Genomic DNA, 19,348 nt, shown 5'->3' on the forward strand with positions numbered 1-19,348 from the left:
GGTGTGTGTCTTTGTGCAGAACGATTTTTTCTTTGTTTTTGCCACATTTAAACAGCAAAATTAAAACCAGAAACTTTAATATGTTTTATAGTGAATTTGTCTTGTTTGAAAAAACTGAACTTAACATCTAAATCTGTTGTAAATAATCTAAAATGGTACATATGTAACAGTGTATTTTCCAGGCCCATAGTGTCATTTTAAAGCACAACTAAGTAACTTTAGTTATAAAAAATGAAGTAACTATCAAACTTAAATGATATTTGACTTTGTAATTAGACACCTTGAAATTGGGCCTCTGTCTCTTTAAGAAGCTCCTGCTCTTGCTGTCACTCCACCGTCAACAGGTCATCACCTAAGTGCTCCTCCATTATCTCCTTTACAACCATTTTTAGGAACGTTTGATAATTGAGAAGTATAAGAAGACGACGTGCAGTTCCACCAGGTGATTGCTAATCGCTGCTGCCGCTAGTCTGGAGGAGCTGAGTCAGGGAGTGGGTTCTCTAGAATGCAGAATCTCAGCTAATGGAAATATGAGGAGCGTTGTAAAAAAAAAACTTATTTGTGTCTCTGGATACAAATTAGTTCAGTGGTGCAATACGTACATTATACAATCTTCTTTGCCATCAATAATAGATATATGTAATTATCTAGTGGGCCTTATACAAATATGTTCTTATTATTACTGTCAGACCTTGAGTCTGGACTGTAACAATCAATCCAGATAAAATACACTCCAGCTTGTTATGTACAAATACGTTCAGAAGTATCTGTAGATTTCAAACAACCCCAATAAAGTTCACATTCCAGCATGATAATCTGGTTAATGAATTACAAACTGAAAAATTTGTCTTGGTTTCCACCTTTAATTATTAGCCCGTGTTTGATTTCACACATGGTCAGCTCCCATTCGTCTGGATGTCAGGTTATTTATAACAACATGAGAGAGGAGGGGTGATGTCTCTGTGCTCCTCTGGCCCATTGCCTGTTGTTCTGATCTGTGGATTCTTCAGTTTACCCTCACTGATCTTTAACAAGACACCCGGGGAGCCTCGGATCAGAGCCTCTGAGCCGTCCGTCTGTTCCTGACTTTTAAATAAAACTCATTCAGCCTGACGGGCTGGACTGGGGGGAGAGGACACAGCCCAAACACAGCTAATTCCATCACTGCCTTCGACTAACGGACGGCGCTTCATGACTTGAAAAGATCCGGCTGTCAGAGGATTCTGCCCAATTGGAAAACATCAATAAGTTTAACTGGGCGAGTTCTAGAACGCGTTTGGGCCTTGGCTCAAAGTAAAACTTAAAAACAGTGAAGGGCGCAATGCTGTAAATAGTATTACAAATTCCTCACATATAAAAGTTTCAGACCACCAAACACATTTAAAATGAGACAAAGATGACCTGAAGGTTTGGAAAAGGTTTTGGAAAAGGCTGTTTTCAATAAAACCCTGTAAGGCTTCTGTGAAAAGGAACTGAACCTTTGTTTGTCACGGAACACAAAAGTGCCGTGACAAACGGCACTTTTAAGATAGTTACATATCTTAAAGAAAAATGGTGATGTTTGCATTAAGTAAGAAGTACAATTAAAATCACATGTGAATCAGTGGCAATATCCAGTTGCTGATCATGTGACTCGTGATGCAGTTAATCGTTTCCATTGCAGTTTTGCAAAATACACCAACTTCAGTACGTGTATTTTTATCTAGCTTTTTATCTAAAAACTAGTGCTATTTCTAAATGTCCATGTTTCATTTAAACAAATTTGTTTTTGAATTGCCAAGTTGCGCAATTATATGGCCAACAGAAACGCAGCTATAGAGTGATTGTCAAGAATCATAATCAACTGTGGGGCTCTTGAACGTCTCACACGACTAGCTTGACATTTTCAAATCCTAATGTACGTCGTGTCACAGTGTAGGATGGATAATGACAGACTGCCACACTGCCCGCGATGCAAGTGAAAATAAACCAGTGTGAATTAGGTTTTAAATTAACTGTGATTGACCTCATTGTTTGGAAACTAGAGTTCAATTCCTCGTTGATTACTGCCTGAGCTGACCAGTCCAGAAATCACTTAAAGTGAACCTGTCTGACGATGTGAAGCAGGCTAAAAGGTGTCAGAAAACTACACATCATGCCCTGCCCTAAAGAAACAGCATAAGGGGTGAAGCGATTAATCATATTAATTGATTTGTTGGGGGAAAAAAAACTAATTTAGGTTAATTGGTAACTGGAGCATACAGACTCTCAAAAAAGGCCATTTGCTGAAAGAGCAGTCAGAGCAAAACAAAAATATAGGCAATAAAATGTTTATTTTCTTATCTAAAAAGGAATTGAGTAGTTTTGTTTGTTTTTTACTATACATCCAATCTTGTATTAAAAAAGACTTCAGTGCTGAAATGAAAAGTCTGCAGAGTGTGCCACTTTTATTTCTCTTATTAAAGGTGTGCCAATGATGACCTGCTGTAGGTGATGGAAATATAATTTTCTGCTTTTAACCAAAATATCCTGAACGAGAATTTTCAGGCGTTTGTTCATGACCTTAATAAGAAGCACATTCGGACTGTGATGATGGAAATAATCCAAAGCACACCAGTAAATCCACCTCTGACTGGCTCAATAAAAACCCAAGACATTAGGCTTGCCGAGGTTCAGACCTGAATCTGATTGTCTCTGTGGCAATGAGGTCCTTGAAATTAATCCAGTCTGTCTGAATTAAAACACTCTGTAAAGAAAAACTGGCCAAAATTCCTACACAAAAATATGAGAGATTTTCCCACTTATTAAAACCATTTGATGCCAGTGGCTGCTGCCAATGAATGTTTCATATTACAAAGTGCTCCTGGTGTTAAAGGGTTCTGTCTCTGTAGCTATGGGTTTTGTCTAGCACATATAACTGTCTATGTATGCCTTTGGCCCTTATTTGTTCTTACAGCTCGTTCTTGAGACATTATGGTCAGAACTTACAGTATTTCCTGCAAGGTGTGTCTAGTACTGAGTGTTTTTCTGCAGTGGAAAAGGCAAAATGAATTCTTTTGAGTTGTGCTGTGCAGCTCCTGTGAAGCATGAAATGACCTGGCTACCGAGAGATTTGTTCTTGTTCTTGGAGGCTCGTGTAAAGGAACTAATTTCTTTGTACTAGTGGGGTGTGAACAGAGCCTTAGAGCTAGTGCAAGTTAAAAATCACCAGGAAATTACCTCTGACATTCTGAGGTTTGTTCCGTTACGTTTTGTGACGGATCAACACAGTTTACATTCAAATCCTCCTCTCATGATCAAAGGCTTCACTATGACCATCTTCTTAACTTTTACACTAGAAGCTGTTGAGATTTTACCACTAGCTTTTTCTGAACAGATATCTGTGAAGTTCCTCAGCACTAAATCAGTTTTGACAATATAGAGAGCTTCATTAGCATCTTTGTGACTAGTTTAAACTCATGTCTCAATGTCTTTTTATATATTGGCTCATATTAGCGAAGTCTGGGAGTCTTGAAAAGTCCATCTGATTTGGGGTGTGAATTGACACGAGTTTGCAATATTATGCGGTGGATGGCCCAATTTGTTGTCTGGTGAAAATTAAGAATCTCTAAAACTGCAAAAATATGAAAAGACAAAGTGGTAAAATGACCAGTGGCAGCAGTTGTGAAAGAAAAAAGACTGCTGGTTAATTTTTTGAGAGAACTTTTGGGATTGTGATGCAGATGCAGATCAAAAATTCACGATTTAAAAGATGTTAATCCGCGGTGTCTGCACTGACCAGCAGCACAAAAACGGCACATAAGCTGCATAAAATTTAAAGGGGCAGCATTACGTAACACCAGCTTTTATGAGTTTTGCATCATGTTATAATGTTATTCCAATCAAAGACACATGTGGAGCCTTTCCTTGATTCTCTCACGCATGCTTGAGAAATCCTTATATCTCCCATGGCAACCAGTCAGCTGTGCAAAGCACCTGGCTGGACCTAGCCCCACCTATTTTCACAAGGTTCCTCCTCAGAGCTGCAGTTTCCAAGCTTCTGAACTTCCTCCTCACAGAGCAGCCCTCCCCTGTGACTCCTCCACTCAGCTCCTTCAGACTAGCCAGCAGCAATTAGCAAACCCTGGTGGAGCTTCACAACTGCTGACCTCATTATAGGAGCTACTTCTCAGTGCAACGCTGGTAAAAACATTGGAGAGATGTGATGACTTCCTGGAGGTGGAGTGTTGGACTGTGCCAAGGCTTCTTAAAGGGACGGATCCTAATTTCAAAGCATCAAATTGCCAAGTCAATTTTCTGTTAAGTCATGTTTGATATATACAGCATTTCTACAGTTGAAGATAATATAGTTAGTTGATTGATTGTACTATAAAATGATACTTAAAATACATAATACTGCACCTTAAACTGAGTGATCCATTAAGAAATAACAGTGACTGGAATTTATTGAATATATATACACTCTGCATTTAAATAGGCATAGAATATTTCAGTAGTTTCACTTAATTGGCAAATTTGTTTGGTCCCAATTTAAATATTTGTTTCTCTCTTATTTTGTAGTGAGAGTTTTTAATTTCAGACATAAATGTAGTATTTCATCTTAAAGTACACATTTATTGATTTTTTTTAAAAATAAAATCTGACAATTGAACAAGTAAGAGTTTACTACTGTGGCAGGAGCTGCTGCCCTTGAAATGTAAAGGTTGTGCTGTGGAAAACATGCGAGAAAAGTTAATTTAACAGATAAGAGATTAATCCAGCAGATAAGATCATGTTTTGAGATTCATTAAGACTTCTCTCCTATGGCCACTTTTGCCCCCATGGAGATCACTGGGTGTATTTTTAGCAGCGATTTGTGCTAGAGCATAACATTCATTAAGTCCGTAATGTGAGAGCAGGAAGATCCTGGCTGTCTGAGGCTGGAGTCAGCCCAGCGCAATCTGCCAGGCCCATCTGGTGCAGGGCACCGACGAGGTCTGGACGGGTCCAGAACCCAGCTGCACACTCACGGCACACCTGCAGCCCTCTCCCCGCCCAGCTCCACCGCTCTTCTCTGACTGGAGCTGACAGTTTGTCATTTCCACAGCGTGAGCTGAAACCACAGGCTGCGAAATATGAGCAGAGGAAGCACGCTCTGTAGGTAGGACGAGTTAGGAGGAGCTGCGTTACCTGGGAACGGGGACGATTTGGGGGCAAAATTAGACGGAGGAAAGAAATCCGAGAGCAGAGAAGGAAAACTCGGAAGAGACAGGTTCAGTCATTGTTTTAAAGAGAACAGTGGTGACATTTTAGGAGAATTTAAATATGAAAACGTCTACCTTTTTTAACTGTGTGACTGGAATATAATTGCTTTATACAAAGGAACAGAGTATTCTGTGAAAAGCACTAAATGTTCCTCTTTGAATGATTTTCAACTTTTCCTTTTGCGGAAAGTAGAGTAAAAGAAATTACGTCTAAATAAAAGTTTGCATTTCAGGATAATGAGATAATATTTCCCATTCAGATTAATTATTCCTTAAGTTTAGACTCTAAAGAATGGGGGAAGAGCACAAACTACATTAAGATTCAAAAACACTTTGTGGCCTAAATGTCTCCTTTCCAAACGAGATGCTCGAAGAAACCCTCGTCACTGAAAAGATAACGAGGCAGAAGAAATGGAGTGTGAAAATTGATTTTTGTGAAACAGGTAATGACTGCGTTACAAATTATGCCTCCAAATGGCGCTTCACGATTGAGTATTTTAGGCAATATTGAGAAGAAGGACTCCTGCTGCTTCATTTTGCGGTAATGGCCCCACTGCTCGCTCTTTGTTCCCGGTGTTGTAAAGAAACTGGTAATGGCTTTCTAAATACATCTCAAGCAGACGTCGCTTTCATTGTAATCCTGCCGAGTTGGGACCATTTCATATTGTTAAGTGTGTTGTAGGACTCTAATTTTTAATTTAAAAAGCCATTAGAAATCATGTTCCTTCTTTTAATTGCATGTCTAGAAGTGTATTTCTGCAGTTCCAGGGTTATAAAAGGTCATAAAAGGGAATCAAAGAGACGTCTCTTGGGTTTCGTGTCTGAATGGGAATCGGGTCGGGTGGAATGGTTTTTAGAGATTTCATCAGCGCACCATGTCAACTCAACAGACATGTCAGAATAAGTTTAGATTAACGTCTAGTACAGAGTTCAGGAGGGGAAACAACCCTTCTAAAGAATGAAGTAATTCTGTTACTCCATGATCTGATGTTGACCTTTCTTGTCCGTCTAATGGGAGTAAGTTCTTTTTCAGACAAGAGTTTTGACCTTACATTTCAGGCTGTCAGAAAAATAAATTATTAGATGTTTTGAATCAACAGATGAACGTTTGAATCAGACTACTTTCTCTGTTTTAAGCTTTATTCCTTATATCTTTCAGTGGTTTGTATCAGTTTAACAAACCAAGGTTTTCAAGTAGATACGTTCATATCTTATAAAGGTAAAGAATTGATGTCTCATGTATTCACATCAACCCCGTTTAGTTCATTTGCCCAGAAAGTCTGATTCGTTTGGGAAGGTGTTGATGTGTAATCGAACTCTGATGCAGACACAAAAGAGCAAACTCAAAAACTGGTTGAAGTGAACTCTGGAGCAGCTCGAATACCAAGTAGACCAGAAACGGCTCCAAAAGCAGGAAGCAGTTTAAAGCGCAAGGCATTCTGGATAAATAAAACCAAACCTTACATGTGTGCCTGGTGCTGGAGGGATAAATCTCTGTTGTCTTTTACCAAAGATAAATCTGACGCCACTCAATTTTGTTTCCATTTTGTGAAGGAAGTTCAGCTCAGTGTCTGATGTTTTTGTATCGTTTCCTTCAGTGGTTCATGGTGCAGCACCACCACAGGCGAGGGAGGGTAATGGGTTGAAATGAATCCATTCAGAAATCCAAAACTGTGACATAAGGTAGAACAAGTTGAGCATCTAACCTTCACAGGCTCCCCCTCAAGGGTCTTTGTTTTTTTTTTTATTTATTTATTTTTTATTAAATAAATCCATAAAAACAACCAGATTGGAATGGTTCTTCAATCTCATTTCTTAAATAAGAGAAACTTTCTAAGTTCCTGTCTGAAACTATAAACTGTCTTCTTTTCCCTGTGATTCCTACAGTACAGTGTCCTCTAAAGATGACAGCAATTACTCAAAGTTTTTATGTATTTTTTTTGTGTGATCAAGGTCAATAATGTCAGGAAGCATTTGCCCATCAATATGTCATGACTTTGTTTCTGCCTCTCCACCCTTTCAGCCTCTGAAGACGCATGATCCAGTGACTGACATTTAATCTTTAGTTGACAAAATGAAACCATCTGCCTGTCCTAACGGCATCCTCCATGTGGTGATTATAAACCTTTTTTGCTGCTGTTGGTCCTTGTATTGTAGAAATTTGCAATACTTCACTTTTAACCAGTGTGTCCTCCAGTTCCTTCAAGCTCGCTGTTGGGGGACCAATGGTAAAAAAAATCCGTAAAATCCACGCCATAGAGACTGTTCTACTCTTTTATCTACAACTTGATATCTAGAACATCTATTGTAAAGGTTCTCATGGATTTCAACACTATTTGCCACTCGGCCAATGAAGCTGCCAGCAGTTTTGTAAAGTACAGACCAAATCAAACATTCATCCCATGCTGGCATTTCCGACATGCTTCTTCCACAGCAGCAGTGTCAAATGTCAGGTTCCCTTTGGTGCAGTCGCTAATGTAATTACTTTTTAATTTATGTGACAATAAATTGACGGAAAATTGGGACGTGTAATCCCACCGAGGCCCCAGTAAAACGGTTCCAACCTTCAAACGAGTGAACCGGTGTCAAACGTCTGTTTGTTTTTCATTTTTTACGAGCTGCACAACGACAACAATTCCATAAAAATGCTGTGAAAAGCTTCTTCGTCCATCCATGTCAATTTGTATTACATTCGTCTGTGTTCTGCTGACCAGCCAAAAGAAAGGAGAGTGTCCGCATGCAGAGAAGCATCAAATATGTTGACACTTTTGAAGGACTCGGTTGTAAAACTCAGTCAATACCTTAATTTATGCAACTTCAATTCAAAAATACTTTATTGATCCCAAAGGGAAATTAAATGTTGTTGTAGCTCATCGATTCAAAGTTGTGAAAGAGTTATTGTAGATGTTGATGGCAATCGATTGAGTTGATTAACTCTAGATGGGCAGTTAGGTTATTTTTGGACAGTAGTATCTGTCTCCTTCACCTCTGTTGTCTTTTTTTTCTGATTATCTCAATATCACAAAAGGTCAAATGTCCAAAAACTCCACTTCTGGGGAAGGAGATGATCATATTTTCACATTGGACCAAAGTAGTGCATGTCGAGGCATGTAAACTTTTCAAATGGAAAAAAGTAGAGCTTAGCTTTACTCTTGGGTGTTTCGATGGCAGGGAAGGAATTAAGAAACGTGAATCATTTAGAAACAAGGTGAAGAGTGATGGGGGAAGCAAAACATTAGAGACAAATGTAAAAGAGTTGGATATAAATAGGACAAGGTATAAAGCTTCATCTTCATCTCACATCATCAAAAAGACACCTGGATGTAGAAAACACGAGAAGAAAAAACATCCGACTTCTACTTTATTAAAGGAAAATGGAAAGTTAGAGTTTAACACGACGTCTGAACGCATATCATGGAACCAAGCTTCATAGTGTAACATTTTGAACCTCGGTAATGCTTTGAGCTGCAGCTGTGAGGGGAGTTTTAACTCTATTATGATTGATCCACTGTTCTGTAAAAACTGACACGGCAGGATGAAGACTTGCCGCCCACTGTTAAACAGGAGACTCTGCAGAAATGACAACAGCAGCTGGAACGATGAGGGGGCAAATGGAGGGAAACCATCTTGGTCACCAGTCAATATTACTATGTTTGTTGTACAGTAAGCCTGTAGATTTATTAAGGGAATGGTTGATCTTTCAGGCATTTCTTCTCGTGTTTACCTCTCCACAGGTTCACGCCCAGATCAGACACACAGATCACTGCCCTGAACTCAACATGTAAACACTCTGCTTGGATGTCTGCTCAACGTCCCGTTTTTGGTCTTTTGTATTGGCTCAGAGTTCAGTATCAAGTATCATAGTAGCTATGAAACAGAGTCAACAGATTACTGGATTTCATACATTTGACCTAATGATACCTGTACAAAGATGTGCTTCATAGAAAAGGCTTCAGCCTAAACAGAACATTTTAAGCAGTTAAGTCTTTATATGTCTGAGTGTCATTTAGAAACAAGTCATGAGTATTTTAGATACGACATCTTCTTAGGGTTTCTTTGGTTAGTTCTTAAGCAGAATCTCAGGAAAGTTTCAGGGAAGTACTCTGTAGCTTTCCACACTGATCAACCTCCTAACCCAGGAAGTACTTGGACATTAGCTATGTTTTTATTCAATTTCAGTTTCAGGGTATGTTTACACAAGACCACTGTACAGAGACTGGCGATATTCTCGGATGTTGATTGGGGATGATTTCTGTTTTTAGACGGTTCTGCATCACTGTGTAGATGAGTCCACCAAGACTCCTTCAATCCACTGTAGGGCTTATTGTGTCAGGATACTGTGATTCTAGCATGTTCTTCACCTTACAGGTCCGTTCTGCATCAAATGTAATGTCTGTCTCCGACAAACCGTCTCTGAATATGAATGTGTCTCATGTAACACATCCATATTCCGTAACAGATGTGTTAAACTGAAAGGTTAAGCGGCACACACGTTTTACCGTAGAACAAATCCTGCAGCCGTGCGTTCTGGCATGTGCACTTTCACACCTGTGGAGTATTTCACACTTACTTTAGCTGTAAACTTTTTTTTTTTTTTTTAATTTTTCCTTGCCTGTCTTCATCTCCAAATACACTCCAGTCAACTCGTTTGGTCAACCTCAGTTGTAAAGCTGAATTGGACCCTCTGGTCCAGACCAGTTTGGTTCTTCAGCAGGTTTAGACAGCTTTCTCACTGGTAGCTCCTACTTCTCAGGGTCTTGATTAAATGCCACATGCTGCATTTAGCTGACGCGTTTAGGGCGGGCGTTCTTTTTTTAAACACCCCTACTTACACAGCTTTTTTGTGTGTTGATGTTTGGTGTGTTTTCAGCACCGAGTTTGCAGACTCACTAATTGGTAGATGGATAGTTCACAAGAGACTCTTGGCCGTTATGTAGGAATAATTATCCAGGCTCCGACCTCGTACAGTTTACAGATTAAACATCTCGACACCTTCCGAAACGAAGACATGTGCTTGATTAAAAAGAGCCCCATGTTGTGAAATAATGACTCATTCCCACAGGAGAAAACTGTTGACCGGCTTAACTAAAGCCTTCAACTTGGGGCTTTATTTTTGACAATGTTTTCTCCTTCCTTTTGTCTTCCTAATTGGATTTTGTGTGTATGCATGTGTGTGTATGGACTCCTTGTGGTTTGCTGTGATCGCCTTACAGTGGCAGTCCACCACAGGAGCACTGAGAGAGGAAATTAACTCGTCGGTCACATCTTCCCGCTCCTTCTGGATACCTTCCACTGTCCCCCTCATCCTCCGTTTCTTGGTTTGACACGCTCAGACAGCACTCAAAGATTACCGCTCATTAAACGCCCTTCACAGACATGCCTGGCTGGAATACGCAAGCGAAACGTTTAATTCACTTTGGATCTGGAGACGTAGCGGCTACGGCTGAGATGTAGAAGAGGGTCGAGTACGGAAGGGAAAAGTGAAAAAACAAGACAGAACAATGACACGTGTAACGTAGGCGAAGACTGTGGGGATTACATGCGGCAGGAAGTGGTGAAGTGTTGTGGAGGTAATAACCAAAGGGCACATTTTCCAGTCGAAGGTTAAGCCATCTGTGAAAATGAGGTAAAATGGGCCTTGTAGGTGTAATGATTTTCTCCTGTCCTGCAGAGCTTCATCATGCCCACATCTCTCCACTAAAAACACGCCTGAGGTGATATTATTCTCTGTGGTGGCGTGGCGCTGCTGGAGCTCATTAGGATTCACATGTGCAGTTATGTTGTCAGCGAGCAGAATAATGCTGCGCTAAAGAGCAGAGTTCAGCACTTTCCTCAGCCAACACTGTAATCCATTTACATTTCTTTTTTCTTTTTATCCCTGCGTTTTACCTGTGCACATTTCTGCAAATTGTTATTCAGGAGGCGGGTTATAGACTGTTTTTTTTTTTTTCTTATGTGGTTACCTCACCACATGAGGTTAGGCTCCGAGTGGTGCGATGCTACATCGTTGTAGCAGATAGCTACTTTCAAATATAAATGACTAAAGAATATGAGCTATAAACATGTTAAGATGTCAACGTTTCACGAGTAGCAGATCCGATAAAAGAAACTGAAGGTAAACGGTTCCAGATTCACCCATCATGACTTGTTTTATCTTTGTTCCCTCATTTAATAAATCCTCTCCCAGAGGTGCGATGTCCCTGTTTCACCATCACTTTTTAACATCTGGACTGAGATGAATTAGTCGCCATCTGGCAGAAACTAAATTAAAACTTGACAGGAGTTCCTCTGCAGGGTTTGTTGGGTTTTAAAGATAAAGCTAAATATAAAACAATTTCTCTTTTTATTTTCTTGTCTCTTTCCTCCCAGCTCTGCTGCTTCTATATGACGTCACCAACAGAGCCTCCTTTGACAACATCAGGGTAAGATCAATCACCTTGAAAGATGTTCGTCTCCCACTGTCTTCCTCTTTGTTTCTTTCTCTCTTCCTCTCTCTCTCTCTCTCGTTGGTAGCATTCTATTTCAAAATGATTTTAAATCCACAAGCCTGAACGTCATATCGTGCTACTTGGGCAAAACTCGTTATTTACCAGCAGATTGTTTTCTTTCTCTTTGGCGAAGAGTTCATGAGGTTAATAGCATTTTAACTTCACAGTAGGTAAGCTGTATGTTTGATCAAAAACAGCTGGGAGATCCTAACTACTGTGGATCATTAGTTATTGCAGCATCTCTGACCATCGGTCCTTCCTCTTTTGTAAATTGTTTCCTTGAAGCCTCTGAAGGCGAAGTATAATTTACAACCAACATATTTTAAAGTGCAACAGCTTTTTTTCCCCCCTGAGCCGTTTGCAAGCGCGCTGAAACTCCCCCACCAGCATCAGATAATGAACAACAAGGCCACTGAGTGAGGATCACAACAACGGCAGCAAATGAGGGAGGTGACGAAGGCGAGCAGCATGGGCCGCGCAGATAAGAGCGTGCGCTGCCTCTAATAGACAGATCTCTTTGTAGTTCCAATCTCTGGTGTGTGAAGTCTTCTCCTCCGTTATTCTGCAGCCATTTCCTGTCCCATTTGGTGCTGCTCTCCTCTCTGCTCGGCGCGTTTCTCTCCTTTGATGAACACGGAGCAGAGATGAGAGCAGGACATGGTCATTGTAGGAGAGCCTCACATGTAAATAAGTGTGTGTGTGTGTGCGTGTGTGTGTGTGTGTGTGTGTGTGACCGCAGTGTCCATGGATGCTTGTTATACAGTATGTGCTTACATGCCTGAACTTTTTTACATTCACACCCGTCACCATAGCAAATTTTGCTCCCGATAAATTGTCCCAGAATTAATTGCGATAAACGATAATATTGTTTTAAGACCATTTTCAAGAAATATGACGATAAAGCTTACCGTCTCAAAGATCATTGAACTTTAATTTTGTTAAGAACACATACCACTGGAACTTTAAGGCATTTTAGATTTTCACAATGTCTAAAAAAACAATGAATAAAACTGAAATACAGCCACTTACAACTGAACCCATAAATGAAATGGATTATGAAGTCTATAAACAAAACTGTCCTTCAATAACTATTCATCATCACAATGGAAATTATGAAACATTTTAGTTTATCTTGTGATTGATTTATTGCGAAAGCTTTAGTCAGACTTTGTCGAACCTAACTCCAAACCTCAGAGTATGTTATTGGGATTTTATGTGATAGGACAAAGAAAAAAAGCACCAAAAAAATCCTATTTTCTACAAAATATCTCCCGCTCAGTCAGATTGGATGGGGATCATCAGTTATTTCCATCTTTTGCCTCAGATCATCAGTTCAGCTTAGGTCTGGACTTTGACTGGGCCATTCCAACAAGTGGCTCTGGTTTGATCTCAACTATTTAGCAAAGGATTGCTATTAATTTAGTTCCCTCCATCTTTCCATCCACTCCAGCCAGCTTTCCTGTTCCCACAGCATGATACCGCCACCACATTTACCCAACCAGATGTGTTCAGAATGATGGTGCTTGTTAATTTTCCAATCCATTTTGAATTTAGCATTAAGCTAAAGTGTAATATTAAATATAAAATATATAAGTGCAATAAGTGTAATATTACAAACATGTTCCACATGTTTGCTTTGTTCCACATAAGGTTTATGACAAACTCATGGCTTCCTGTCCACAGTGCTGTTCCTCTTGCCACCCTCAGATGGAGCCAGATCTGTTGTGTGCATGATTTCTGCAACAACCAGAGAACACATACGCGGGAAAGCGTTCCTTTGAACCATGGATTAAATTCTGGGATGAAAAGCAAGCATGTGAAGCAAATTTAATCCATCATAATTCAAATTTGAGAAGCAGCTTCGCTTCAGTTTTCATTTACTTCCCTTCAGCAGACTAATCCTTTTTTCTCCCTCATGTCAGCAAACAGCTCTGATACATCTTCAGTGAGACGCATCGACTCTGCTCCACATTGAGGTTTCCACTGTTAGGCAGTGAGTGTGTTTAGTTCCCATCATCAGGACAAAACAGCCCCAATGGCCAGAGCAGATGCAAACCCAGTAGGAGGCTGATGAACAGTGGATGTGCGTGTGTGAGTGTGTGTCTGTGTGTGTGTGATTGTTGACCAGGCTGTTTTTGTTTTTGGGGCGGTCGGAGACAACACCTGTTCAACACAGAGCTTGGAAACAGATTTGAGGTACATTATAGAAGATGTCTTTATGGAGAAGGACAGCAGAGTGATGGTGAAGTTTGGCTCCAGGTTGTTGTCAACACATCTCTGTACACTTTTGTAAATGGTATCTTCTGTTGAGTATTCACTACCCAACCAGTGTATACATCATCACAATACGATACTTGGACCTTTTTTGAAATTTCCACCAAAAAATTAAGCAGTCTGGAAAAACTAAAACTATTTAATAAATAATAAAAACCACCAAAACCACTCTAAAAACAAACTAAAACTAACTGAATTAGACAAAAAGTAAAAAAATAAATAAATAAAATTATTACAGCCTGACTCATTAACCAGCCAATACTAGCATTTTATATGGTCACTTTACAAAAGCTGAAAAGCAAAAGAACATGTGTAATAGACATAAAAACTAAACTGCATGATTTAATGTTCTATATTTTGCTTTGTGCTGATGGTAGACTCTCAAAAAGCTGACCAACCAACTTCCTCATCCTTCTATTTTGAAATATCTCTGGGTAAAGTAAACTGAGTGAATCATTGACGTGAGCTCATGAAAAACCTGACTGACTCTTAAGACTCACTTCTCTAACTTTCCAATAGTCGTGTCCATGTATTAAAATTAAAATGTTAAAAATAACACAATTGTAATCATCAGCGCTTTTAAGCAGACATTATTCTACCACTTTTTACTTCTGCATACATAACTACATCACAGTTTAAACATACTGTGTATGGATGCCATTAAAACGTGCGGCTTTTACTCTCGCATGCTAAGCTAATGCAAAATTCATGCTAATTCTTTGCTTGTTAGAGAGAAATATTCCAGTGTGCCTCAGCAGGGACAGAACCTTGCACCAAGCAGATTAACAGATGAGTTTATTTTAAACTCATTTCGACTACACAGCTTTCCAAGGCCGCTGCACAAGGCTGTCTCCTATAGTGTGAATCCATTAGCAGCTGAGGCTGGAGGTGGAGGCTGAAGGGCAGCGAAATGATGGCGAGATAAAGGAGTTGGGCGCGCTGCTGTCCATCTCCCACTGTCTCACTCTGGCACCCAGGCTTTCCTTTTCTCTCTCGCTCTTCTTTTCACTGCTGCCAACAAGGCCCTCTTCTATCCGCCTTTCTTTGCTGCTTTTATCACTTATGCTGCATCTCAAACCACTTAGCTCCATAAGGTCGTCTAATTGCAACTTTTTGCATTTGCTTAAGTGCGTCTTATTTTTTGTAACATTTGAATAGGTTTTATGCAGATTGTAAAATGTTTTGGGCTCTTTGCATTTGTCTGAGACTCTTTTCAAGTACATTTTCTTTGACGCTGGGGATTATTCCACAGATAAATACTAAGGATAAACATTTACAATCACTGACTGCTAATGTTAACCTTGCATATTATCATTTAAAATGTTATGGAATTGCACTTTTTTGTTCTCCAGAAATCCTGTTGTAACCAAACTAGGAGACTTTCACAAGCACAAACTTGGTGGCTAGATTTGTCACCCGATATAAAAAATGTAATGGCAAACATTATGTAATATTCATACTGCTTTGTTTAGTAAAGCAAAGGTTTAGAATTGGTCACACTAGTGTTGCCAAAATCCTTATATAGAAAGTCAAAAACAGACGGCACAAAAAATAAGATGTTATGTTCAAAACACTTTTAGTTTTATTGAAGTTTGCAATATTTTTGCATACTTTTCATTGTATAAATACTTTTAAGACAAGTTCAGGTACATTTTATATTGGGATTTAATCAACTCCCATAGTAAATGTTTCCTTTTATGGTCACCGAAGATAATAAATGTTGTTTCATTAAAGTGGAAAAATGACATTTTTGAGGTTTAACAATATTTCTACAATAATTTTTCAGTCACAAAAAATAGCATCTGTTGAAATGTAGATTGTATCCCGACACTTCAATGACTTCTAGACTTAAACTAAAAAGTTGGTGTCCCAACACTGAACCTTGTGGGATTCCCCTTTTTTTTTGTTATTTACGGTGTGATACTGCATCATCTAATGGTACAGTCCTTGTTTCTGTTTGATCAATAAATGCTCATGCTAAAGCAAGATAAAAACTATCATCTAGTCTGTTGGCACAGTCAGCTTTGTTGCTTCCTGTCCAGTGTTCTCTGCTCCCAAGAGAACAGACAGTATTAATGTAAAACTAAAATCTCCCACACGTGTGGGATAAAACAGAGCTGTAATATCTTTAGCTTTGTTGCTTCCTGTCCAGTGTTCTCCATCTTTAGCTTTGTTTTATTCTGAAAATCTCCACAAACTGATGACATCACACTTGAACTGCATGCGTCTAAATGTACATAGGTAAATTTGATTAAAGGTGATTGTTACCTGATTTCACCGTTGTCATAGTGACTCCATGCTTTTCAGCACATGCTTGAATAGTTACATACGATCGTTTGTTAAACTGACACATTTCAGTTTAATTAAGAGTGAAAGCATTATTATCATCATCACACAGCTGTGTACAATGTTTTATTTGTCTCCATAGCTGAAACCTCGAAACCTGCTAATGCTAATGTGCTTTCAAGTAGTTTAATGATACACAGGCAAAAATCATGTTTGTCTTTCAGAATATAAAAGCTATAATTACACCCATCCACATCAGGGACTTAATTGATAACTTACTGTCGTCCTGTGATTGTCGTCATGCCAACTACTTCTTGAGTAATACCTTCTTTTTTCTGCCATCCCTGCTGACATTTAATTGGAGCGTTATTGTCTCCCACAATGGTGGGTGTGTCCAGTTTTCAATTCAAATTATGCTAAAATGTTCCGAGCTTGTTTGGTCTTTTGGTGTAATTACAGCCATCTGCAGCTTAATTTGAATAATCAGAACAAATGAAACAAATCACTGAGTAGAAAGTGCTGGAAGCAGCCAAATAACATCACCTCAGGCTGCTGCCTAATCTCTAAAAGACACATCATCATCAGCCGTGTGGAGCAGTAACATTTCAGCAAGCTGAAGGTTTTAAGGCCCCCGTATCGAGGCCGTACAGCTGCTGCCACGGCACCTGGACACCCTGATGGGTTAGGATTTCTGCTTAAATGCCAAAAAAAGAAAAAAAAAAAAACTCAAGAAGTGCGGCAGGAAGCACAAACATACAGCGGGGCTTCTATTGACCAACATGCTCCCGCTCAAAGGCCACGAGGGGAGGCAGATCACTAAATCTTTAAATCAATGAAAACCTTCCTGCAGCAGGAAAGATTTGTTTTTCTGAGACATTCCCTTATCAACAGAGTAGAAATCAATGAGATGTACACCTGGTGTCTGCTGGCACACGACTGGATAAATGTTTACGCAGAATGGAGGGGGGGAAGAAAAAGAAAAAAATGGCAGACCAAGTTGCACAATTAAAAATAAACAATAATATTCTGGTTTATTTAGAGAGAGAAAAATAATATGGTGTCCAGTAAAGTTCATACAGAAGTCTGCAAAATCCAGCTTTCACTTTGAGCTAATTAGCTCGCAGCTAATTAGAGTAATGAGCTAATTAGCATATTAGCTAAATATTTAGCATCGACCTAAGCAATTAGTTGCAAGCAAAATATTTAGCTAACAACCTAAATAATTTGGTAACCAGCCATGTGTTTAGCCTGCTTGCTAAATATTTAGTTTTGAGCAAAATATTTAGTTTGGAAATAAATTTTTTGCCTGAGAATTAAATGTTTAGTTTGGAAAATTTAATATTTTGTTTGGAGAAAAATATTTAGTTAAAATAAATATTTAATTTAGATCTAAATATTTAGTTTGTGAACTAAATATTCACAACTATATTAAATATTTAGTTCACAAACTAAGTACTTGTTTAATTTGTAACTTAAATATTTATCCTACTAGCTGAATATAACACTTGGTAGCTAACTATTTAATTTGTAAACTAAATATTTAGCTTGTGAAATAAATGTATAATTTTGAACTATACATTCAATATAATTTTGAAAATGAAAACCCACATCTTTTTCTCCATGACATCCTAACCCCCGCCCCCCCCAACAAAAAAAATAAAATAAAAAAAAAACAAATGTTGCTGTTCTTTTTTTTCTGTGTAACTTTACAAGCAGCGGCCCATATATTTCCGGCTATAGTAATAATTAAATTATTGTCAAAGTTTCATATGTTTTGTTTGCCATTTCAGTAAATTTATGTCTTATATTACGATTTTAAATCTGTCTCGTTTTCTTCTGCCTGTGCTGCTTTTTCCTTGAAGCTCCCTGCCCTTCGCCTCCATGGTAACCACAGTGTTTTTTTTCATGTGTTTTTTTTCCTAAAAAGCCGTCCCCACTGTTAGCTGGCTTATCAGTGGCGGATGGAAGCAGCATGAAAAGGCCAGCCTGTGTCCCATCGTTATGTAAAGTACAAAGAATAGACGATTAAGCTGGGAAAGGGTTTTATAAGCCCATTGTTAATTCATTTTTCTAGCCTGCCAGGAGAAACTTTAATAGCTTCATTCCCAGTTTGCTTCAATTATGAACAATGTATTCTCAGTTGAATCCTTCAAAACAGCTGTATTTTGAGAGAAAATTTTAATTTAAAAAGTTTAAATCCCAATTTCTGCAAACCCTAATCCCTGATAAAATATAATTTCTAAAATGGAGGTAATCGAATAAATTGAACGAAGTTGACATAAATCCCACGAGTTTGCTGATAATGGCTAATAAAACATTCTTAAACGAGGCGTACTAGAATCCAGAAAAAGAAAAAAAAAAAACTTGATGCAATCAATATCAAAACTTCATTGTCACTGTGTGAAGTATTAATATTGACCATCTGTACGAAATAGTCCTAAACACACTGTGTTATTAAAATGTAGGATTAAATGTCGAATTACTCTTAGACCAGACTGCTACATTATGATGAAGAAACATGTGACGAATGTTTCAGAAGAACCTGTACTGACATTTCTGCAGCATTTTGACATACGTCACCTATAGAGGAACTTATATGAATGTCTAAAATCAAAACCCTGCGGCTAGAAATGTTGAGCATTTCACAGAAGCCTCTCGGCGAGCTGTAGCAGGGATAATGAGGTGGGATCAGGTTCAGAGTGTCTAGTCTTGATGATAACCTTGTGTTTTTTTCCCTGCCTTTTCTTGACTGTGCTGCCAAACCAAGCAGAGAAGTTTGAACACCCACATATGCAAACTCATGCACATATTGGGTAAACAAATTCTGACAATGCTCACATGATGTGCCGTCCCGCGCTCATGCAAACTAATAAGCGTCGGTGTGTTCAGCCTGTTCAGCCCGTGCTGCTCACCCCGCTGGGTGGAAGAAGATTTCCTCCTGTCCCTCTTTATGTCTCGTCTCGTTATTTCTTCTCGGACTCCATCTGTCCAGCTCACTCACACTTTTTCGGAAGTTTCGGTTATTTACTTGAAATCAATTCGCAGGAAAATTTCTAGAATAGATTCACTTCAGCTTCA

At 38.9% G+C, this 19,348-nt stretch overlaps 1 protein-coding gene across 1 annotated transcript in view; it reads left to right on the forward strand.

Annotated features, from left to right (window-relative positions):
- rab26 (RAB26, member RAS oncogene family) overlaps positions 1 to 19,348 on the forward strand; it is a 93,332-nt gene that overhangs the window by 50,499 nt on the left and 23,485 nt on the right. Inside the window, exon 4 of the mRNA XM_016676552.1 lies at positions 11,580 to 11,644. Within this exon, the coding sequence (XP_016532038.1) occupies positions 11,580 to 11,644 (65 nt within the window). The remainder of the gene's footprint in view (positions 1 to 11,579; positions 11,645 to 19,348) is intronic.

The sequence above is a fragment of the Poecilia formosa genome, unplaced genomic scaffold (assembly GCF_000485575.1).
Source record: "Poecilia formosa unplaced genomic scaffold, Poecilia_formosa-5.1.2 Scaffold4, whole genome shotgun sequence".
Taxonomy (NCBI): Eukaryota; Metazoa; Chordata; class Actinopteri; order Cyprinodontiformes; family Poeciliidae; genus Poecilia; species Poecilia formosa.